The sequence below is a fragment of the Bubalus bubalis genome, chromosome 17, assembly GCF_019923935.1.
Source record: "Bubalus bubalis isolate 160015118507 breed Murrah chromosome 17, NDDB_SH_1, whole genome shotgun sequence".
In the NCBI taxonomy this organism is placed as follows: Eukaryota; Metazoa; Chordata; class Mammalia; order Artiodactyla; family Bovidae; genus Bubalus; species Bubalus bubalis.
Window position 1 is genome coordinate 21,305,087 of NC_059173.1, and position 24,520 is coordinate 21,329,606.

Consider the following 24,520-nt stretch of genomic DNA (forward strand, 5'->3'; position numbering starts at 1 on the left):
ACCAAGTCAGCTGTTCTAGAATTTTCCAGGCTAAAGATGGAAATGGCCATTTCTCCCAGCTCTCTTCCCTACTGTTGGGGTACGACAAATACCCCCAGAGAGGGTCTCCCAGCTGCCACTGAGAGGACCCCAAATGAGGGACCCACTGCTGAGAAACATGTGGAAACATCACTGCAAGTGGCAGTCAGGCCTGCCAGCTGCCAAGCATGCTGGGAGTCAGCTGCAGAGCATGCTGGGAACCCATCCAGAAGCCCGCCCTGCCCCCTTCTCACCTGGCTTTTGCCGCGGCGCCGGTAGCTCCGCCTCACCAGGCTCTTATAGTTCTCATTCTTCTTGGTCAGGTAGTAATAGAGGACACACTCAGCCACTGTCTGCAGGACAGAGAGAGAGAAAAGACTTCTGAGGAGTGTGCAGTGTGTACAGTCGGAGCAGGAAGCCTGGGTTCAAATCCCACTTCCTCCACACACTGGCTGGGTGACCCTGGCTAGTTTACTGAACCTCTCTGGGCTTTGGTTTTCTCACCTGTGTCATGGGAGTACTATACCACACACTTCATAGGTTTGTCATGAAGACCAACTAAGTTAATATACTTATGTGTAAAGGACTTAGGACCACAGAGCACGCACTGCAGATGTGTGACCTCTCCGAATGGTGGGTGCTGCTACTGTTCGCAGCCGCGACGATAAAGCCGTCACAGGCCATCCACTTGGGAACAAGGCCTCCAGCTCCCCTGGGGTCTCCTTCCTCTCACGCCAGTTTCCTCCTCCCTAATACTTGAGGCCCTGAGTAACCTCTTCCAAGCTTCGTGCATCCAGCCTAATGTCCCCATGCAGCTCTTCATCTCTTGGGACATTTCTTTTCTCTGTCGTGGTCTTTTCCATGTGGACCTGACACCTCCGCATGCTCTCTGAACCCCACCACCTCCTCCTTGTCCAAATGAGACCAGTAAGAGGGCATCACCCACAGAGAGCAACTGGAGGACAGAACGCGATGATGCCACGGCCTGGGCCCACTCCAGGTGACAGCTCGCTTATGCCGGCAGCCATTACTGACATGATGTAAACTGTTTCTGTGATGCCCGGAGCTGGTGCCAAGCCAGGAACTGGCCTCTGAGGGGCAATCCATGAGGGCTGCTGGGTGCAGAGGCGGGCTGGGCCTCAAACCCCTGTGTCCTCATCCACTTCCTGGAACGGACTGTGAACAGAGGTGACTCCCAGGCTAAACCTGACCACATGCACGACCCGCAAAGTAGTTCGGAATAACATTGTATAATCAGATGCCAATATCTGCACACTGGAGGATGTGGGTGTCTGACTTCCCCCTGAACAATTCACGAGAGTGCCTTCCTGCATTGGACAACCAATGGGCTGGCCCTAAACCTTAGTTGCCCCTGTGGGTGGGCACGAGCTGGCCAGTACACTGGGCTCCCACCCTGCTATTGGCCTCACTCACCGTGAGGGCACACCAGTCCCCAGAGGCACAGCAGGCAGCTCCAGTTTAGACCCTCTGGAAGCTCTATTTGAGTCTCAGCTTGGGCTGCCTCTTAGCCAAAGAACACCATAAAGTTTATTCTCCAGCATAGAGACCTCTGATTTCCTCATTCAAACAGCGCTGCTCAATTACCAATGTCTGAAATCCCTGCTTGAATCTCCGGGGAGCCCCAACCTAGAGTCTCCTGCATTGTCCACACCCCTAGTAAGAAGCTGTCACTAACTCAGGGGAGAGGCTATTTATGGGCTTGCTTCTCTACACTGGTTTTTCAGGCCGGGAGAGATTTCGCTTCCCCACGCTGCTCCATCTCCCTCCTTCTATGGGTATCAGTTCATTAAGGGCAGATGTTGGGAACAACTGTTACCCTTTAAAACACCCGCCTGGATCCTGCTCCAACTGCCCTCCCAAAATTAGAAAGCTTGAGGCCTCCACTAGCAGGGTATTTGCAAAGCTAGGGGTGGGCAGACACCCCCACACTGAGAAACAAGATTCGGGGAAATGCTGCTTTAAACACCCAGACAAGCAGCTCCAGAAAGTAAACCTTTTCAGGAAGCTTGTCTGGCTCCACCCCGATGATGCTAGGGTCCAATGGCAGACTCTGACCTAGGGCCATGTCCAGCCCAGCCTCGTGGGTGCACAAAAGGGGGCGTTACCATTCCCTAGGACGTTCTGTGTCCACCTGCCAATAGGGAGCTGGAGCAGAGAAGGGCACCGCCCCTGTGGAGCTCCAGTGTCAGTTCTTCATCAAGTTTTATCCAAAGGGGATGAGGACTTTGCCAGCCACACGCGTCGCTTGGCATAAGGTGTGTCAGCATAGAGTGACCATCAGAGGGACCTAGAAAGGTCATTCCATCCAGCGCCCTGGAAGACCAGCACTCTTGCCCATAAAGCCTTAATTAGGATGCCAGGCACAGCACAGCTTCTAGAACCCAGGCCCAATCTGCCAGGATGCTCGCTGCCACGTCGGAGGAGGAGCTGGTGCACACAGCTCTCCTGGGGTTTCCCAGCCTGGAGCTCCGCCCCCGAGGGCCCGGGAGGCTGGGGCGGGGCCTGTGGCTGCTCCCAGGAGGGAGGCAGGAGGGAAGCGCTGTCAGACACAGCAAGGAGAGCAAGGGGCCGGCAGGCAGAGGCTTCGTGGGTGGGGAGGGAGGGTCCTTTACCAACAGCCCAAGCGGCTACCCGCAGGAGTGGACGCCAGAGGGGAACGGGGAGGGGCGGGCGGCGCTGCACTCCTGGGCAGACTCACCTTCCTCTCCAGGAATGATGCGATCAGACCGAAGTTCTTGGGGTGCTGCATGAATCTGCGGGGAGAGAAGGGCGGGCCTGAGACCAGGCCGAGGGGGGCTGCCCGGCTGGGCGGCCGCCGAGCTCCCGGGCGCCTGCCATCTCCGCGGGCCCGGCTGGACGGGCGCCGCCCCACTCGGAGCAATTAAGCCCAGGGGGGTGTGGGAAGGGCCGCGGCGGGCGGGACCGAGGGGTAAGAGAGGGCGTTCCTTGGAGTGAGTCACTGGTTTTAGCGCCTTTGAAAATACATTTGTTTGTCCTGCTAGAGGCGGGTTCCAGGAAAAATGAGGACATTACATGCAGCTCTGTGGTGGGGTTCCCCCCCTTTTAAAAATCTGCTTTTGTTTCTATCTCCGGCTGGGCCTGGGAAGCTGGGCCTCGCCCGGACCACACGGGGCCCCCACGGGCGAGGTCGCGGCGCAGAATCTCGAGGCTGCCGGGCCTCCCCGGGAGAGATGGGAGCAGAGGCTCCGAGTGCCCGCAGGGAGGCGGGCAGGAGGCAAGCAAGCCCAGGAGGCGGCAAGAAGGGACCGAAGTTGGAGGGGTGGCGGGGAACTGGCGCCCCACCAACTGGCTTCCTGCGAAGCCGAGAGAATTACTGGGAAAGAGCTGGGCCAGGCTGAAATGTCAGGGCCACAGGAGCAGGCGGACGGCGGGGGTGGAGATGTGGGTCACGGCTGCTGGGGCCCCGGGGATGCTGGGCGGGGCCTTGGCTGCCCCCGCCCCCGCCCCCCCCCCCCCACGACACACCACCGCCCCGCGGCCTCCCTGGGGAGGGAAGAGGCTGCTGGGGAGGCAGGGGCCCCGGGTCCCCCACCCCCACCCCCAGGGAGTCCGGGCCAGGGCTGGCGATCATCCTGCCCAGCCCTCCAGATGGTTGGGCTGGAGGCCAGCCGGCCCCTCCCTGGCTCCCCAACCAGACACTGGAGAATCCGGAACAGCCTCTTCTGTCTTCCCAGAGGAAGCCGCGAGTCAGGCAGGCTTCCCGGCCTGCAAGCCCGCCTCAGGCAGCTTGCAAAGCTGGAGGCGGCCTAACGCCCTGATTTTCCAGACAGACAGAATCTTCCCTTTCTCTCCCTGCCCCTGTGACACTTCCTTCCCCCACCCCCCAAAAAATATCCTTTCCTCGGGGTTTCCCCAAGCCAAGATGGGGCCCCCAGGAGACCAAGAAGCAAACTCAGAGGATTCCCTTAGGTCAACTGTTCCACCTCCCTCCAACCTACACCTGTATCCTCTGAGAATGTTTACTGAGAATTTACTCTGACATGAGGCACCTCGACAGCCAGACAAGGAGGCACTGAGGCTACACCCATTTTACAGATGTGGAAACTGAGGCTCAGGGAGGCGAAGTGGCTGTTCGAAATCACAAGGCCCATTAAGTGAGCTCTACGCCACTGACACACGATTTTCAAAGCCCCTGAGTGCTATAACTTCCCCTGAAAAGGAGCGATCACCTGGGACCCTGAAAGACACAAGCTGCCAAATTGGGTCTCAGCACACATCAGCCCAGCCTGGGTCCCCCATTCTTCAGTTACTGTACTAACAGTATGCAATCATTGGGTCAGAACAGGAAAGCTCCAGAAAGGCCAAAACACAGAAAGCACCCCCAGAAACCTCTTAAAAAAAAAAAAAAAAAAGCATAAATAAAAATAGGAAACATGTTAGGGGGATTTAAATACCTAATGCAATAGTCATTCTTGGAATCCATGACCATCCCATAGTTGGTTCTTAAAGTGTAAAACACCTAATACAGAGGACTGATTCAACGGCAGGGCAAGCACGTCTGTGAGCATGAGACCTAGACAGGAGCCACGAAGTACCTGGGTTTCCTGTCTCTGAGCAGTAGTCCCCGAACACATGTGGAAATTGCTCCCAAAGCCCTCTTTCCTGTGGAAGACTGCTGAATCTGTGTTAGGTGCTCAAGGGGGCATTATACCACCCCTCTATTTTTATGTATGTTTTAGAATTTCTATAATCAAAAGCCATTAAAAAAAAAGCAAAACAATACTTTCCATACCAAGAGCCTCTTTAGTCGCTTCTCCTGTATTTCCAAGTCTTGGGATTGCACTGGCTGACACACCCCAGCCTTGCCCATGACCCAGAAGCATCCCCATCTCGGGAGCCCAGTTTGGCATTTTGGGGTCACTTGACCCTACAAAGGGCAGAGACAGCCTCAGCCCCTATGGCTGGGTGGCTGGAGAAGTTAAGTTAATGACCCACGCAGGTCATCTCTTTTGAGGAAACTCTTGGCGATGAAAGAGGTGATGGGCGTGGACATCCAGCAGCTAAGCCCCCAACGCCCTCCTGGTAGAGTGCTAAGGTCTCCACCTGTCCCTCAGTTTCCCACCCATTTTCTTCACAGGGGTCCTCAGTCCTGTGAAGGTACAATGTGCTCAGGATGGGGTTCCCTGGGACACACCTTTTGAATCTAGTGGGGGAAAGGAGGGCTTTCTCCATCTGGCCCTTCACTCATCTCCCCAAAACAGTCATTCTGCTCTTCCATTTTAGAAGCCCCAGCTTCACCTCTGAGCATCCACATCCTGCCTCTGCTTCCCAAAGCACTCCCTAATCCCTGGTTCCGTCTTCCCTCTCCCCCGACAAGCCTCTCAGTTGCAGCTGAGCCCGTGACCTGAAGCTGGGGGATTCTGAATCCTGCCTCCACCCTTTGCCAGCTGTGTGACCTTTGTTAAGTGTCTTAACTTCTCTGAGCCTCTGTTTCCTCCTCTGTGTAATGCGGATGGGTAATGCTGTTATGGGGGATAAGCGGGACAAATGCACAAACCCCAGAAGACATCTGTTTAGCATCTGTGATGAAGGAGGTGCTCAACCAATAGTCACTTTCCAGATAAAATGAAAACCAAAGTTACCGGCCAGCCACATGCCCTTGCCCACGCCTTCAAGACCAGCCTCGAAGGCCCTCCTGCCTTGTTCTTCTAACACACACTGACTCATTTCACATAAAGCTTCCCTGACACTCTGTACTAGTCCGAATAGTGTCCCCCCAAATATCTTGTCCTCCCAGAACCTCAGAATGTGGCCTTATTTGGCAATGAGATCTTTGTGGATATAATTAGTTAAGATGAGGTCATACTAGAGTAGGGTGGGCCCTGAATCCAATGTGACTGGTGAATTTATAGGAAAAGCAGAAGACACAGAGAGACACATGGGAAACAAGACCATGCGAAGACAGTTGAGATGGAGGGATCCATCTGCAAGCAGAGGGGTGACAGAGATCTCTAGCCACCACTGGAAACCAGGCTGGAAAGGACCCTTCCTTGGAGCCTCTAGAAGGAACCACCCTGCCCACACCTTGATCTTAGACTGCTGGCCTCCAGAACTGTGGGAGAATACATTCCAGCTGTTGTGAGCCACACAGTTGGTGGTCACTTGTCGTCACAGCCCTGGAAAGCCAGGGCAAACCTCAAGAAGACAGACTTCCCAGGATAGGGGAGGGTGGCCTTGGCCAGGCCCCCCTCCACCCCACCAACAGGGGACTCACTTCTCCCGGAAGGTCTCCTTCTCCTGCTCACTCCACATGTTCATGACCTGGCGGTCTTTGTACACCTTCATGGGATCATCCATGAGCCCATTCATGTTGATGAACTTGATCCGCTGCTGGTCGGCATCATACAGCATGGGCGGGATTACGGCCAGCTGACGCATCTGCTTCTCCAGATTCTGGAAGGAAAATGGAGATAATGGAGGGCACCACCCTGGTCAGAAAATGCAAGAGGACAAGGAGCTGGGGACCGGGCCGGGGAGGGGACAGGGTGCTCCTGCCAGCACAGGGGAACCCAAGTGAATGAGCAGAGGGTAGGGATGCTCCAAGTCAGAATGGGAAAACACAAAACCAGAGAGAAAGCGCATGATGGGTTAAAAAATAAGAACAGGCCCGTGCAGGGGGAAGGGAGAATTTAAAGGCAGCCCCAGACAGGTTTATGGTGGGCAGGGCTGTAAATTCAACACAGAGAGCAGCAGTCACCTTATCTGCAGTAAGAGGGGAGTGATGAATCTTCCCTTTAGAAATGCAAGTGCCATAAAACACTGCAGGGAAGATGTGCAACCTGGCTGGCTCAGGGACGGGGCTGCCCACCCCCACACCAGGTTCAGAGGGCATGCGGTGGGGGCGAGGGGCTGCCTTGCTCTGGCAGGGCCCAGCGAGGCTGCAGAACTATTTCCTCACCAGCCATCCACTTCCAGCCCCGGATTCTGCTCCTTCAAGCGTGCCCACTGGGGACCAAGCCTGCCCAGCCCTGTGCACAGCAGGAGTCGGGCGGCCTCACTCCTAATGCATCGGGGCAGCTATTAAGAGGCTCAGAGCCGCCACTCAGCTGGACTCATTTCCCCAAATCTCTGCAGCCAGCCCATTACTGGCGATTAATTACCAATCTCCGGAGGCAGGCGAGGGCCCCGGCCCAGCCAAGGTCAGCCGGTTCAAAGGATCTGCTGCCTAGCCTCCCACATCTAAGCGCTCCATTCAGTGCTGGGGATTCCCAACAGAAGCAGGGGAGCGCAGTGGGGGCACAGCCCTGACCTTGGCTGAGAGGAGGACTCCCAGGGAGGCCTGAGCCTCCCCGGCACTTGAGCAGCCCTCCACTACCATCACCTCCCTGTGTCCCTCGCCTGCATGAGACACACAGTCCTGGCAGATCCAAGCCGGGTTCCTCTTGGCAGGAATCCCCACCCTATTCCATGGTTCCACCCACAGTGGGCTCGCACCCTGACTACTGCAAGCTCCCCCGAAATCGTGAGCATCTCTTTTCCTGCCCAGCCCCCTCCTCACTACCCTCCCAGGGAACCTCAGGTCGGCCTGGACTGGGTGAACAGTTGCTGCCCTGAATTCCCTTTCTGACCATCACCCTTAAACACTGTCCCCTCAACCTCCCCCAGGGACCCTGGTGGCTGCATTCTCGCGTGGCCAGGAGCTGGGGAAGTGGTCTTCTGGGATGGGGGTGGTGCTGGAACACTGAATAAGCTGAGATGCCATGCACCCTGCATCAAGCAGGGAGCCTGCAGGAAAGGGTCACCCTCTTCCGGCTTCCACGTGCCAGTGTGGGTTGTGTACTTGGCCACCATCGGCGGGACAGGAGCCGGAGCAAACCCACAGGTGTGGACAAAGGCGTTCCGAGTTCTGCTTTCTGCAGACTAGAGGGTGTTCAAAACAGGGCCACATCATGTGAGGTTTTAAGACAAAGGTTTGGACTTCGGCTTCCCTAGTAGCTCAGATGGTAAAGAATCTGCCTGCAATGCAGGAGACCCAGGTTCAACCTCTGGGTCAGGAAAATTCCCTGGAGGAGGGCATGGCAACCCACTCCAGTATTCTTGCCTGGAGAATCTCATGGACAGAGGAGCCCGGCGGGCTATAGTCCATGGGGTCATAAAGACTTGGACATGACTGAGCAACTGACAGTTTGGCTTTCACACTTTTCCCTGGCAGTCCAGTGGTTAAGACTCCTCCTTCCAATGCAGGGGGCAGAGGTTCGATCCCTGGTTGGGGATTTAAGATCTCTCATGTCGCCAGGCGAGGACAAGAAAAAAAAATTATTTTTTAAATTAAAATTTATAAAAATAAAATGAAAGCTTTTTTTAAATAGCCAGATAGTCCGAACTACCTGCATCAAACTTGCATGAACAGCCTGGTGAAAATGCAGATTTCTGAGTTCTGCCACCCCAGACTGGCTAAATCAGAACCGCTGGGGGTGTGGGCCTGGGAAATCACAATTCAAGCTGGATGTCCCCTCCCCAGGACTCCTCAGTCTGTCCCATATGAGACTCAGTGGCCTAGGGCAGCACCACCCAATAGAATGTTCTGCAGCGATGCAGGTGTTTATGGCCTGCTCTGTGCAGCATGGGGCCACCAACCACACGCAGCTTCTGAGCACTTGCAATGCAACTGGTGATGCTGGAGGAACTGAGTTTTTAATTTTATTTCATTTCTGGTCATTTCCATTTAAATAGCCACATGCAGCTCGTGAGCACTGATCTGGAGTTGTTAATACCTCCCAGCTGGACAAAAGCTCTCCCTGGACACAAGGCCCAGGGGAGGAAGAATGTGTTCCCCTCCTTTTGTGAGGCCCCCTCCTTTCCACTGTGATGTTGGGAACATGGAGGGGAGGATGGGGAACTGACACATGAGATGCTTGTAAGACCTGGGAGGGGGCAGGGCTGGTACAGGAGCAAATGCCTCCTCTCTCTACTCCCTGGCCACCTCTGGGCTCCAGTGACCAGAGCCAGGGTCACCTGGCTGATAGAAGGTCATCTGGGAACTCTTGATAGAAGGTCCCCGGCTTGGTGAACAGCTGGTGAGCTGGGAAACCCGCCTCTGACCCTGCTTCTGGACAACTGGGAGGCTGACCTACAAAGCACCACCCTCAGGCTCCTGTGCCCTCTGGCTTCTGGCTGGGTTCAGCCAATGGGAAGCACTGAAAGTAGACAGGGAGCAGGGGAGGAGTGAGAGGCCAGGCTACTTACTCGGCCGTGGCGTCATGACGGGGTCCCTAGCTGTGACCCTTCCTGGCTATGTCCTGCCAGGTGGCCCCTCCTGCATGGTCCCGGGAAGGCCTTTCTGCCCACTCGGCCTGCAGGCCCGGGGACAGCCAATGGCTACCCCCCTGGGGCCTCCAGATCCCTCCTCGGTTCCGCCCCACATTCAGTACCAAGCCCCTTGATCTCAACCACCCAGGTGAATTCTGTTTCCTGCCAGACCCTCTCCCTGGACAGGGCACACAGCGGGTGGAGCTGAGGTCGGGGTCAAGGACTTACCTCCTGCTCCGAGAGGCCATCGATGATCTCGGACACCTCGTGCTCGCTGCGGGCGGCCGACATGGAGAGCCCGCTGCCCCGCTGACCCACCCTACTGGAGATCGAAGGCACACACTCAGGACCGGCCCCTCGCAGCCGGCACAGCGGCACAGCCCCGAGCCCACAACTTCCCCAGAGGCGGCGTGTGGGCAGCGGGGAGGAGCCAGGCCTCCCACACCCACACGGATGGCCCCAAGCTGAGGGGGTCTGGGGGAGGGATGGAGCACCCCCACTCTCACCCAGAAAATGCCAGAACCCTTTTTCTCTCCTAAGATGCCCCCCACAAAAGACCAGCTACACAGATACATGTACAAAGTCCAGCCCTGCCTCTTCACAGCCTCTGGCTCCATGTCCTCCCCTGTAACCTGGGGATAAGGTGGTACCCGGCTCCCAGGACTGGGAGCAGGCATTCAGTAAGATATGGGACGTGAGCATCCAGTAAAGAGTGAGAGCCAGAGACTTCCCTGGCTGTCCAGTGGTTAAGACTCTGAGCTTCCACTGTGGGAGGGACATGGGTTCAATCCCTGGTCAGGGAACTAAGATCCTACATGACATGTGGTGTGGCAAAAAAAAAAAAAAAAAAAAAAGACCCATGGCAAATAATCAAGGGCTCTAACAGAAAGAGGAGACAACATGCAGGGATAACTTAAAACTAAGAATCATATAATAATAAATTTTCATATATTTATTTAAAAAAAAAAGAGTGAAGCCCATCACCCCTGCTCACAGCCCATTGCCTTATCTGTGTGACAACAGAAACCACACCCACATGCCATCAAGCACCTACTGTGTGCTGGGCACTCCAACACAGGGTTGCACCCAGTCCTTATGCCCGCCACGTGTGACCAGCATCCTTTCCCTTTGACCTACACCAGGGATCTCACACTCGGGGGCCACATAAATGAACAAAGCTGGGGTGGGTACCAGCCCATGGCACACCAGAAGGAGAGCTCACTCCATCAAAATGGATTTAAGTTTCTTTCCAAGAAGTGTTAAGGCCAGGCAGGTGCTGAGTGACACACCCAAGGACCTAACTCGGCCCTTGGCGTGCAATTCGAGACCCTGCCATGCTTTTCTTTTTCATGCCAGCCAGGGGTCCTCTATGGACAGTGCCGCAAGCGGACCCAGGTCCTGGGAGGCAGGGAAGGAGGTGGTGGCGGGCGGGGGTGGTGTGGAGAGGAGGGTGAGGGGCACAAGTGGGCCCGGTCTTCAGCTCACCTCTGCATGCGCTCCTGCAGCTCCCGCTGCTTGCGGATCTCGGGGAACTGCTTCTCGTAGTACTCGCGAACCTTGCTCTCCTTGGCCCGCCGCCGGGGATTGTTCTCGATGCGCTCCACCTTCTTCTCCCAGGCCTCCATGAGCTGGTCATAGCGCTGGCAGAACTTCTGTTCCTGGGGAGACGCGGGGGAGCCCTGTGGCAGCTGCTCCTCCTACATCCGACTGAATGCACCCCAGGGCTCCCTGCTCTGCCGTGCGCACGGGCAGGTATACGATCACACACGGGTGCACGGGCAGACACACGACCACGCGGAGACCGGGGCAGACCCAGGCCACGGCCTGCCCTAAGGATCCGGCTGCCTTGCTCCCTGGGGTGTGGGCCACCCCCACCCCCAGCCTTTCTCTAGAAAGGCCTTATACTATACAGACGCTTCCAGTCACATGTAGCCGTTAAAGCTGAATCATGTAAAACTAAGTCGTGTTTAAATGCAGGTCCCTGGTCCCCCTGCCACTGGGGCCAGGGCTACTGTCTGCAGTGGGCGGTGCACACAGACCATTTCCATCATGTGTCAGATGGTGCAGCTCTGGGGTGCCCGTCAGACCTGGGGCAGCCCTGTGGAACGCATTCTCTTTCTGAATAGTTCCTTATGCCCCAGCCTCAGGCCCAGCCGTGCTCCCCAGATCCAAGGACTGGGTGTAAAGACTCAAGCTGCTGTCCGTTCACGACAAGGAAGTCCCTCTCTGAGTCTAACCATAGTGCTTCCTGCTCTATGCATGTCCTTCCTTAGAGAAAAGACCCCTGCTTAGCCCAGAATGTAAGCTGCCTGGCTTCCGAGTCTCCAAGGTGACCCAGACCTCGAGCAGGCAGGGAGCGTCCGGCTGCTCTTGAGACCCAATCTCCCCATCTCTAACAGCTGCCATGGACAGATGGCACGGTCTGGGAGTCTCGCTTGAATGCCTTCTCAACACTTCAGCATAATCAGAAAGCCCGTCTCTGGTCTTCGTGCCCAGACACCCCATCCCATCCTGAATTTCAGCTTCTGACCAAGGCAGTCTGTGACCTTGGTCCTCAACAAACCCAGCAGAGTTGACGGTCCCCAGGGGGCCGTCAGGCCATCTATGAGGAGGAGCAGAACTTGACCCCCAGCTACCGGGGGCACCACACAAACCAGACTGCCCCAAGAACCCTTGGAGTTCAAGTTCTAGCAGCATGCAATGGCCACATGTGTTCGTGGCAACGTGCTGCAGACAGCACTCCTGGGGTGGGAACCGACATGAAGGACACTCAGCCCATCGTCAGAGCAGGGGACCCTCCCCACCCTCTCAGTGTGAGTGTGTGATCCGAATCCTCCCCCGGCCAGCAGGGCCACCCAGGTGGAAATCCTGGCAGGGTCATTGCTGCCCCAGGAGGGGCAGTGGCCATAGCCACGGGCTGCCCTGCGGTGCTCAGGAGGCCTTGGTCTGATGGGCGAGAGCAGGAGAATGTCAGATGGGCTAAAGGTGAGAACGTGCTCACCCAAAAACCAGCAGAGAGAAAAAACGCAGTTACCAGTGAAGACGAGCAAGAAACCCGCGGGGCCACCAACCAGCTGCCCAGTGGAGGGGTGGCCGGCAAGATGACCCAGCCCTGCCTGGGGCCCTCATAGAGCAAAAGAGACAGAACAGCCACGAGGGGTCATCCAGTCACACTGCCCAGCCCCAATCACCACACACAAAGACGCGAGCAGCTCCTGAGGACTATTCAACAATGAGGAAGTTCCCCTTCATATCTTACCACACTGCCACCTGCTGTCACCTGTGTGCTGGGCGCGCTCTCTGTCCACTGAGGGCTGAGGGCCCTGGGCACCGCAGGGCAGCCCGTGGCAGTGGCCGCAGCCCCACCTGGGGCAGCAATGACCCTGCCAGGAGTTTCCACCTGGGTGGCCCTGCTGGCCGGGGGAGGATACGGATCACACACGCACTCACACACACACACACATGCTCACACATACACACACTCACACTGAAGCACATACATCCCCACACATATACACATGCACACACTCACACACCCTAATACACACACACGGACAAATACATAACGCATATTCTCACTCACAATACAAACCACACACACTCACTCATAATCTCACACACCCACGCTCTCAAGCACACATGCACTCACACACTGTCTCACACTCACATTTCAGAGGCTGGAGCACCACTAGGCTAGCCTGCAGGCGACAGGGGCAAGAATCTGCACGGGAAAAGGAGGATGGCCGCTGTGACCGCAGTTTGTCACCCCCAGCGAGAATTCCTTGTTCCAGCACCGTCACCATCATCATCTTCACCATCACTATCGTCTCCATCATAAACAGCAACATCGGCTTCACCATCGCCATCGCCACTGACACTGGCCTAAGGACCACCGCGCCACGTGCCAGGCACAGAGCCGAGTCCTTCCCGTGACCGACTTTCCCAAACCCCCAAAAGCGGTGACCGGCATCCCCCCTCTGTACAGGTGGGAGCTCAGAGCTTGGGCGCCATCAGGCCTGGATCGCACAGTCCAGAGAGGAGGTCAGGATCCTGACGGTTGTTCTGATAAAGTCCAGCGTGTCTACTTTCCCTTTCGCTGCTCATGCTTTTGGAGGTCGCACCCAAGAGCCACTGCCAAATCCAAGGTCATAAAGATTCACCACCAGGGCTTTTCTTAATTGTATGGCTTTAGAGGTTTTTGGTTTTTTTTTTTTTAAGATTTATTTCTGGCTGCATTGGGTCTTCGTTGCTGCATGCGGGCTTTCTCGAGTTGCAACAAGCAGGGGCTGCTCTCTACTTGCAGTGCACAGGCTTCTCACTGCAGAGACTCCCTTTGTTGCGGAGCATGGGTTCCAGGAGCAGAGGCTTCAGGAGCGGTGGCACAGGGGCTTAGCTGCTCCGAGGCATGTGGGATCTTCCTGGACCAGGGACTGAACCCATGTCCCCTGCAATGGCAGGTGCTTTCTTAACCACTGGACCACCAGGGGAGCCCTGGCTTTCGCTCTTGCATTTAGGTCTCTAGCTCATTTCGAGTGCGTGCGTGTGTTAACTGTGTGAGGTGGAGCCCAACTCCATTCCGCATGTGTGACCATCCTGCTGCCCCAGCAACGTTTGTTGAAGAGACGGTCCTAACTCTCCGAATGGACTTGGCCTCCTGTCAAAAACCCACCGGCCACAGATGCGAGGGCTTGATTCCAGACTCTCCATTCTGTTCCGCTGTCCTCCGTGTCTGTCCTTAGGCTGGAATCACACTGTACTGATTACTGCAGTTCTGCAGGGTTTTTTAAATTTACTTTTTAATTTTGGCTGTGCTAGGCCTTCGTTGCTACCTGTGGCCTTCCTCCAGTTGTGGCGAGCAGTGACTTCTCTTGTTGTGGAGCAGGGGCTCTGGGTGCTCAGGATCAATAGTTGCGGCTCGAGGGCTCTAAAGCGTAGGCTCAGGAGCTGCGGTGCACGGGCTTAGCTGCCCCATGGCATGTGGGATCTTCCCAGACCAGGAATCGAACCTACGTCCCCTGTGTTGGAAGGTGAATTCTTAACCACTGGACTGCCAGGGGAGTCCCGCAATGTGTTTTAAAATGAGGAAGTGAGTCTTCCAACTTGGTGGGTTTTTTTTCAAGACTGTTTTGGCTATTTGGGGTCCCTCTGAATTTGAGGGTCGGCTTGCGGCTGACAGTTCCGAGCAACCACGGTGGTCCAGGCGTTGCCCCAAGCATGCTGCTTGCAGCCTCTCGCTCAGTAGCCTGATGAGGTGGGTGTTCCTACAGTCCCCACTGAATGAAACAGGAAACTGAGGCCAGGAGTTCAATGATTTGCCCCGGTCACCGAGCAGAGCCAGAATTTGAACCCTTCCTGCCCTGCCAGGTGTGGCAGGATGCAACTCTATAATTAGGGAGGAAATAAGAGATGGGGTGCCCAGGAGAACCCCCTAAACTGAGGAAGACAGTCTCAAACCAACAGAGAACACAGAGGGAGGTGCCAGGGAGCTGACTGGAGCCGGCTGGCCAGGGAAGCTGATCTGTGTGGTCACCTAGTGACCTGGCATCCTCCGTAACCCCAGGGAGCCCGCAGCCTCACCTAAAGGCTTTCTTCCGCTGGGCTCAGCGGCTCAGGAGCCACAGAGTCGGAGAAATGTTCCCCCACTGGCTGTCCTGCATGCAGCGATGGGGGAAGGGGACAGGCCGGGGCTTTCACAGCCTCTGTCCTGCGGCCCATCACTCAGGCTGCAGAAGCGGATGCTGGGCCAAGTGAGGACAGAGCCAGATGTGAAGCATAAGGACATCAGAGGTGCAGGGGATACAGAGTGTGCATCCTTTAGCCATCTCTTAAAAAAAGAACTGTGGTGCTGGAGAAGACTCTTGAGAGTCCCTTGGACTGCAGGATCAAACCAGTCCATCCTAAAGGAAATCAACCCTGTATATTCATTGTAAAAACCAATGCTGAAGCTCCAATACTTTGGCCACCTGATGCAAAGAGCTGACTCATTGGAAAAGACCCTGATGCTGGTAAAGATGGAGGGCAGGAGGAGAAGGGGACGATGGAGGATGAGATGGCTGGATGGCATCACTGACTCCATAGACATGGGTTTGAACAAGTTCTGGGAGATGGTGAAGGACAGGGAAGCCTGGCATGCTGCAGTCCATGGGATCGCAAAGCGTCAGACACGACTGACACACACCATGGACTCTGGGACAGATGTCCATGTAAGAGAAGAGAGGAAAAAGGGGAGGTGAGGACAGAGGCCAAGATGGGAGTCCTGTGGCCACAGCCAAGCATCGTCTGGAGCACCAGGAACTGGAAGAGGCAGGAAGAAGCTTCCCCTAGGGCCTCTAAAGGGAGCATGGCCCTGCCCACATCTTGAACTTCTGGCCTCCAGCACAGAGCGAGTTCTGTTGTTCTTAGGCACCTAGTTTGTGGCCATTTGTTACAGCCACCTCAGGAAGTGAATACACGCACCATCCAGGCCGGGCTCACCGCTGACTAACCCATCCTGCAGGGCCACCGTCAATCACGCCCACTCTCCCCGCCAGGCACTGTGCTTCCTGCAGTGCCACCATGACCCCATTTCACAGATGAGGAAAAGTGAGGCTTGGGGCCAGACAGCTCTCCCAGGACCACTCCCAGCAGGTCTGGTGGATGGGGTTTGAACCTGTGCATCAGTGACTCAGCCTTACACCCCCCTCCCCCAACACACACACACACACACACACACACACACAATCTGGCTTCCAGGGTTGTGGGGTAAGCTCAGGGAAGGATAGGGCAGGCCCGGTGGGGGTTCCTGTTGGGGTTGGGAACCCCTCCGGGAAAAGAGCCTCAGCTCTCTGGGCAGAGCAGGCATGCAGGGCAGCCTGGGCTGCTAGGTCGCAGTCCCCAAGACCTCTGAAAAGTGAGAGCTCCGCTGGAGAACTGACTCAGGTGGAGGCGGGCAACACACAGATCTGAAGGGGCACATCTTGACCAAGCCCCCTCCAGGTCCCGCCTGACAACAGCGCCCAGGACTCAGGGCCCATTATATAAGAACTAGAGCGAGATCACGCCTGATGCCCTCCTGTCACAGTTTCTGTGGTTTCCGAATTCGTTTTCACAAGAGCCTCTCTTAAGACGGGCTCAGCTTGGCCACAAAGCCACCCAGAGTTTCTTAGAAGTCTCCAGTTCCTCTTCCTCTATCTTTAAATAAGCCCATTTCCCCTCCATCCCCTCAAAGGACCTCCAAGGAGCCCTGGGAGATTTCTTAAGAACTTACGTCCACCCAACTCCACCTTCAGCAGTCACCAGGACCCTTTTAAAATGTAGATCAGATCTCCTTTTTCCCCAGCTAAAGGACCTCCCCAACCATGCCCTTCACCCCCAGGCAGGACTACTTGGGAAAAGCTGTACATCCTGAGGTGTGCTCCCGAATTTCCTTCATCCGAGAGAGACAGGGAAGCATGACAGGTGAGGGTCTGGCCATCCACACTTATTTTCTAAGCGTTCAATACAAAAACATTCATACTCACACACAGACACACATACACACAAAGTGAATGTAAAGAAGTGCGTGCACATTAAGTCACTTCAGTTGTATCTGACTCTTTGTGACCCCATGGACTGTGGCCCACCAGACTCCTCTGCCCATGGGATTCTCCAGGCAGGAATACTGGAGTGGGTAGCCATGCCCTCCTCCAGGGGATCTTCCCGACCCAGGGATCAAACCCGCATCTCTTCCGTCTCCTGCATGGGCAGGCGGGTTCTTTACCACTTAGCTCCACCTGGGAAGCCCAAAGAAATGTTAACCATGAGGAATTCTAGACAGTGGGCATATAGGTGTTCACTGTATCCTGTCAAACTGCCTACATGACTGTCAAGTTTTCTGAATCACTAAAAATCCCTAAAGACTTTGTATTATCTATTAAGAATAAATTGTCTCACTGTATTTGGAATAAAATCCAAATGTTCCACCCTAGTACAGAATGGTTCTCCACCACAGTCTCCTCACTCATGCTCTGTAGTCCAACTTGCCTGTTGCCTTGTCCCATGTCACCCCGTGCTGGTTCCTACCTCAGGGCCTCTGCACTTGCTGTGCCCGCTTCTTGACACTCAGACCCCCAGATATTCACACAGGTCATCCTTTCTGGTCATTCCTCTCTCAGTTCTGAGGTGGGACATCCAGGCTGTCCCCCACCCCACTTCTCTGCCCAGCACTCATCCCTCCTCTCCTCCACTCAGCATAACACAGCTCAGCACTGCACCAGGCCCACAGCACATGTTCAGTAAATATTTCTTAATTCAATGAATAACGTATGATGCCCTGTTTCATGAACCCCATCTACTCAGTTGGGTGCCTCTGGTCACCATCCAGTCAATTTAGGAATCTGAGAAGGTCAAGAAAAGAAAGGTTGGAAGCCCACCACTTCTTACCCCATGGGTCCCCAGAGTCCAAAGGTGTTGCTCCCCCCTCCCCGGCCTCTCAGTCCTTCAGCACCTGGGACAGAAGTATCTCCCTTCTCTGAGGGTCCAGCTGACATCTAGGGCCAGAGCAGGGTGGGTTCAGAAACTGTTTCAAAGGGTCCAGGGCCCTCAAGTGATACAGTCCAAACTTTTGTGAGATGGTCTAAGAAAGAGTAGTTCTCTCTCTCTGGCCTCCAAGCCTGATGCAGAAATTCAGGTCTCAAAGGAAAATCAGTTTGTCAATGTGCTAATACAGAGTTGAAACAAAAAAAAACAACCAAGAAACCACATAGACTTCAGGTACATCAGATCAGGTACAACCTGATCAAACCACTCCTGAACTCCACTCAGTAGACTTTGTCAGCTACAGAAATTCCTTGACTGGTTAAGCCCATCTGAGACAGCTTTTCTTCCTCTCACAGCTGAAAGAATACTAACGGGTAACACTCCCTCCATCCCTCGGCCCTAACCTCCCCCAGCGAACCAGTGATGTAAACGAGCGCCCTAAACCACAACTAAAGGTGTTCTCCTGCATGTGCTCTCCCTGCCTTGGGGCTGCCTCCCAGCTGAGACTGGAGTGTGCATGCAGCGGAATGCAGGAGTCGTACCACTAAGCAAGGAGGCCTCACTGCTTCTCTGGGTCCTGACTTTCCTGAGCCCAGAATGAGCACAGTGGGCTGGGAAAGGCTCATTTCTCAGGGAATCCCCGGCAATCACCGTCACCCAGCATACAGCCCACCCCCGTCCTCCACCTCTACCAACAGACCTCTCTCTGCCCAAAATATCCACAGTGGGTCCTCTGACAAGGGACCAGTTTTCCCAGCTAATGTTATGCTTTCTCCTCTTCCAGGTGGGAAAAGGAGGGGCAGCGTCCCCAGCACCCCCTCCCACCCACACCCTTGCTTCCTTGAGGCAGCTGAGCCTCGAGCCCCCGGCTTCACTAAGGCAGCTGCTGTCTTTTCCCGTTTCTCTTGCTGTCCTTGGCTTTTTTTCATGCCCCGGACACTCAGGAATCAGGCTCAGAACCCAGGGTTCCCAGGGGGCCGTGGCCTGAGTGGCGGGGACCATTTCCACTCTCCAGGAAGCCTGGTCCATGGAAGGGAGGGGGCAGCAGAAGAGATTCCAGGGCTGGGGGCCCCAGTGATGACTTACCCATTGTTTCCGGGCGTGATTCCTCCTCTTGAAGTACAAGATTAACTTTTTCCGCATCGCCTGGTTTCTAAGCAGGAAGGAGACAGCCAACGGGGCAGGTCAGAAAGGCAGGGTTTCAGGAATTTCGTCCCTCGCTGAAGTTTGCCCCATCACTGGCTTCCGGTGAGGGAAGAGACCCCACAGTCCCCCAGGACAAGTCACGTACTGCCCATGTATGTCTTTCCTCTGCCCTATACGAGGTGCCCCCCACTCACCCTCTGGCTGATCATGGTCTGCAGGAAAAGAGGGCTCCGAAGCGGGAGCAAGGTCCTGTGACTTCCTGCCCTCCCTGGAGCTGCCATCACCCCTACACACACCCAAGCTCCCCTCTCTCGTCAGCCACGGGAAACTAGCCACAGAGAAAAAGCCACAGCCTTAGACCAGGAACGCAGGCCGGGCAGAATAAGCCCCCAAAAGCTGCAGCCCCACAGAGGCAGGATCTTGGGGTCCGGCCTGAGTGACCCCAAGCCACCTCCAACCAAGAAAGCCCATGCTCTGCCCCCCTGGGGTGGGGCTCATGTGGATAGGCCAGCGACAGGCTGGTGGGAACCAGTGCGGCAGGAACTCCAGGAAGCACTCGAGGGGTCTCACGCCTCAGGTCGGTGAAGCCAGACCCCTCCCACCATCAGGGTTCTCAACCAAGGAGGCCACAGAGGGGAGTGGGCACTTCCAGGGAGTGGAAGGGATGCGGGTGGTTCAGAGAGAAAGAGAAGCAGAGAGAACACCGAGACCAGGAATGAGAGAGAAAAGGAAAGCAGAAAGACAGAGAGAGCCCCAGAGAGAAGCAAGGGGAGAGAGAGAGAGAAGTGGATAAGATCCCAAATGAGGACAGAGCCCCAGAGGGGAAGGAGCCTGGCAGAGAGAGAGACAGCGAGACAGGAGGGGAACAGGCCTCCAGGCAGAGGAGGACACGATCCAAAGAAAGTGGGGGGGACGATGGATACACAACAAGGACCTACTGTAGAGCACAGGGAACTATGCTTAATATCCCCTTAATAAACCATAAGGGGAAAGAATATTAATATTGCTACATGTAAAAAAGACAGCCAGTGGGAATTTGCTGTATGACTCAGAGACCTCAATGACAACCGAGTGCTCTGTGACAACCTAGAGGGGTGGGATGGGGTTGGAGGTGGAAGGGAGGTTCAAGAGGGAGGGGACATATGTATACCTATGGCCAATTCATGTTGATGTATGGCAGAAACCAATGAAATATTGTAAAGCCATTATGCTCCAATTAAGAATAAATAAAGGAATGGAAATGGTATATAGGAGGCAAGATTTTAAAAAGGAATATTAAAAGAATGCATATGTTTGTGTGTATATATATATTTGCTGTGCAGCAGAGTTGTACAGCACAACACTGTGAATCAACCAGACTTCAATAATAAAGTAAAAATGAAAGAAAGGGAGATGGAGCCCTAGAAGAAGGCAGAGGGAGAGTCAGAGATGCCGACTGATACAGAAAAGGGGGGAAGACACACCCAAGACCACTTCCCCCGGCCCCCTCCCCACAACCTCCAATACACAGCAGAGTGCAGCGGCTGGGGTCTGCAGGGGTCGCAGACAGGCCCCGGGAGGCCATCAGGCCTGTGAACTTGCTTGATCCCATCCGAGTGTACAGTGGGATCAATTTTTCTGGGGCGGGGTCCCCCAAGTTGCTCACAGCCTCAGCTGCACCCAGAACCCTTGCAAAAAGCTCCCAAACCGATGGCTGGGAGCCATGCATGCACGGGTCTACCAGCACACCTTACCCCTGACTGGATGAGTGTCCCCAGACCCTGCAGTGATTTCCAGCATCCTCACTATCAGGTCTCAAGTCCGAGATGCTGACAGGCCTGCACAGACCCTCTTCATTTATGGACCCCAGCCAGGGTTTGAGCCCTGTCTCCATCCATCTCCCGACAAGGAAAGGCCACACTCACTTCCAGGAGGGTCGCTGGTAAGAGACCCTGGGCTCCCTGGATCAATCTGATTTCACCTCCTGCCGCGCAGGCCTCCCACCTCAAGGTCTCACTACTTAACATCAATCTTGCCCTCCCCAGCAGGGTGGGCAACAGGGGTCCTCAGCCACACAGGCTGAGACCAGAACCCCCTCATTCCACATTAGGGGGTCTCTGAGCAAATCTCAGAAGGTCTCTCAGCCTCAGTTTACTCACCCAAATAATGGGAGCAATGGCATCATGCTTTCATCTCCTCAGTCACTCAGCAAAAGTTCACCGAGCACCTACTATGCGCCGGGCACTGTTCTGGGTCCTGGGGACCCACGGGTGAGCAACACAAAGCCCCGAGTCCTCACGGAGGCAGGTGACACATAGAGGGACCATGCTGACAATAAGCAATATAATCCTGGGGACCTCCCTGGTGGTCGAATGGTTAAGAATCTGCCCGGCAATGCAGAGGACATGGGTTCGATCCCTGGTCAGAAAACTAAGATCCCACATGCCCTTGAGCAACTAAGCCAGCACCTCACAACTAGAGAGTCTGTGAATAGCAACCAAGATCCTGTGTGCCAAAACTAAGACCCGACACAGCCAAATAAATAAATATTTTTAAAAATGATAACCTTAGATTCAGAAACTTACAGAGAGGGATGGGGTACTGACTGGGGGAGGGGAGGGCATAGCTATTTTAGGTTCGGGGTGCAGAAAAGTGTCTCAGAGTTGGCCTGGACATTTCAATCACCAGTAGGGCCCAGCTGTGGAACAACCCACAGGGAGACGCACTCCAGGCAGAGCACACTGGGTGTGCAAAGGCCCTGAGGTGGGAACAAACTCAAGTGTTTGTAACAGAAGAAGATCCTTGTGGCTGCAGAGTGCTGAGGAGGGACAGAGGGGAGGAGAGCAACAAGGTGAGCAGGGCCCCCCTGTGCAACCTCATGGGCTGGAACACAGGAGAGGGTAGGGATCTAAAGGCAGCAGCTGAGAAGGCCAAGAAGCCATGACAGTCCAGAGCAATAAGCCCACCAGCTCTGAGGTCTTGGTCCCTAACACCATTCTCCAGTACAAGGAGCCATTTCTCAGGACTTCTCCGGCAGTCTACTGGTTAAGATTCGGTGCTTCCACTGCTGGGGGCATGGGTTCGATCTCTGGTCGGAGAACTAGGATCCTGAATGCAGAGGGACATGGCCAAAAAAAAAAAGAGCCATTTCTCCCTGGAGGAATGACTGAGTCCGGCGCTGGGGCAGGAAATATACAAGATGAGTCCAGAACATCTTTAAGCAGAGAAGTGTTAAAAAGGAAGGACAAAAAAATAAAGCGTGGTGGGGGGGTGTCAAAAGGACACAGGACTCAACCAAAAAGAGTTTCTGGCGACCAAAGCTGGAACAATCTGAGAAGCAAAGTAAATAACACTAGTGCTAGATTATAACCCGAAGAATAAAATAAATACCCACACGTCTACACAGATGTAAATAAATGATAGAATAAACAAAGCAGAGAGAAGGGACACGTGTTCTTTGTGTGTGTGCATGCATGCTCGGTCAAGTCCAACTTTTTGCGACCCCATGGACTGACTGTAGCCTGCCAGACTCCTCTGTCCGTGGGACTTCCCAGGCAAGAATACTGGAGTGGGTTGCCATTTCCTTCTCCAGGGGATCTTCTTAATGCTGGGACCAAACCCTGTGTCTCCGGCACTGCAGGCGGGTTCTTTACCACTGAGCTACCTGGGAAGCCTTACGGAATTTCAACTACTAAATGCAGAAGGACTGAGCGATTAGAAAATCACCATTAGATACCACAGTGCTCATTGTTACAGGCAAGACCCTTCCATGAATGTTAAACTGGTTGGCAAAACGTTGAGGAAAGATGAGAAATTTGCATAGCTGCAAAGCATTTTCCCCCAAATATTTACTAAGCATCGTGGCGGCTTTCACTTGAGTCCACAAAGTCTTTGATATTCGCCCTTTAGGAGGTGCAGCTGGACTTCCCTCCCCTTGACAGTAGGCTGGACAGCGACTCGCTTCTAAAGCACTGAGTGGGGACTTCTCTGGTGGTCCAGAGTGGTGGTGAAGACTTCACCTTTCAATGCAGGGGGCACAAGTTCGATCTCTGGTCAGAGAACTAAGATCCCACATACCTCCTGGCCAAAAAAACCAAAATGTAAAACAGAAACAATATTGTAACAAATTCAATAAAGACTTTAAAAATGGCCCAGATATCCAAATAAAAATAAAAAATAATGCACAGAGTAGGGATGGGAAAGACAGCAACTTGACGGGGAGACAGCTGACACTCCCTGAGCAAGGGAGCAAAGTCAACACCACCTGTAGTGACAGAAACACCCCCAGTGAGGGTGTTGGGTGCCCCTGATGTATCGTGATGGGAAGGGCACCCCCTCACCTCAGGGGAAATCTTCCCCCAAATCCACAAGCCCAGCTCCTCCTGAAAAAATATCAAACACACCCAAATCGTAGGACATTCTGCAGATTCTGTGAGCAGTCCTCTTCAAAAGTGACAAGGTACAGAAAATCAAGGAAGACTGAGAAATGGTCACAGAGTGAAGACCAAGGGGTCACGAGGATGAAGTACAGAGAAGGATTCTGGATCAGATCTTGGACCAGAAAACAGGCATCAGTGGGAAAATGGAAAATCCAAAGAAAGTTTGTGCAGTGGTCCCCAATCTTTTGGGCACCATGGACAGGTTTCATGTAAGACAATTTTTCCATGGACTGGGAGATGGTTTGGGGATGAAAAGACACAGGAAGAGGGCCATGTGAAGATAGGGTTGGAGTGAAGCATCTACAGGCTAAGGATTGCCAAGGATGCTCAGCAAACACCAGAAGCTAGAAAACGCATGGAAGGATCCTCCCCATAGCACCTGCAAGAGATCACCCTGCCAATCCCTGGATTTCCAACTTCCGGCCTGCAGAACCACGAGAGAATGAATCACTATAGTTTCCAGGCAGCCTGGATGTTGTGACGAGTTCTGGCAGCCTGAGGGAACTCACACAGCCTGGAACAGTCTACCCCAAGCACGGTACTGTGGCTTCGAGCTAAAGAGGCCTCGGTGAGAACAAAGGCTCGCTCGCAGGGGCAGAGGCCAGGCAAGCAGCCGTCTCCGCTCCCCATAGCTACTGGAGGGCACGTGTCCTCCCCAGCTCATCTGGGTTTCCTTCCAGAGCAAGCTGGTATCCATGGCAGGTATCCATTCGCTGACTGCCAAGGAGGACCAATGTCAAGTCCACAGGTTGCAAACAGGTGCAATCCACCAAGCAGGGCCAGTTCCTGAGACTGCTGTGTTTGGGCTATGGAGCTTTCTGAAAACACTGCGTTTGTTGCCATTATTGAAAACCAGAAGCTGCTGCATAAAAAGATGAACAGAGAGCTTCTCTTAAAAAAAAAAAATCAGGCAGCCTGATCACACTCCCTTATGGCCACAGACTGGGAACTGAGGTCTGACTGCCCCGCCACCACCCTTTTAAAATGTTTATTTATTTGGCTGCGTTGGGTCTCAGTTGTGGTATATGAACACTTAATTGGGCTGCGTGGGATCTAGTTCCCTGACCAGGGATCGAACCTCTGTCCCCAGCACTGGAAGATTGGAGTTCTACCCACTGGACCACCAGGCAAGTCCCCTGACTGCCCATTTA

General features: G+C 54.4%; 1 protein-coding gene across 17 annotated transcripts in view; it reads right to left on the reverse strand.

The window, feature by feature from the left end:
• The window catches only part of NCOR2 (nuclear receptor corepressor 2), a 238,145-nt gene that overhangs the window by 91,339 nt on the left and 122,286 nt on the right, over positions 1-24,520 (reverse strand). For all 17 annotated transcript variants that reach the window (XM_045163104.1, XM_025267798.3, XM_025267796.3 and 14 more), the window contains 6 exons: positions 18,892-18,958; positions 10,795-10,967; positions 9,538-9,631; positions 6,275-6,453; positions 2,738-2,792; positions 273-371 (listed from right to left, as the gene is read on the reverse strand). In XM_045163104.1, the coding sequence (XP_045019039.1) occupies positions 273-371; positions 2,738-2,792; positions 6,275-6,453; positions 9,538-9,631; positions 10,795-10,967; positions 18,892-18,958 (667 nt within the window). The remainder of the gene's footprint in view (positions 1-272; positions 372-2,737; positions 2,793-6,274; positions 6,454-9,537; positions 9,632-10,794; positions 10,968-18,891; positions 18,959-24,520) is intronic.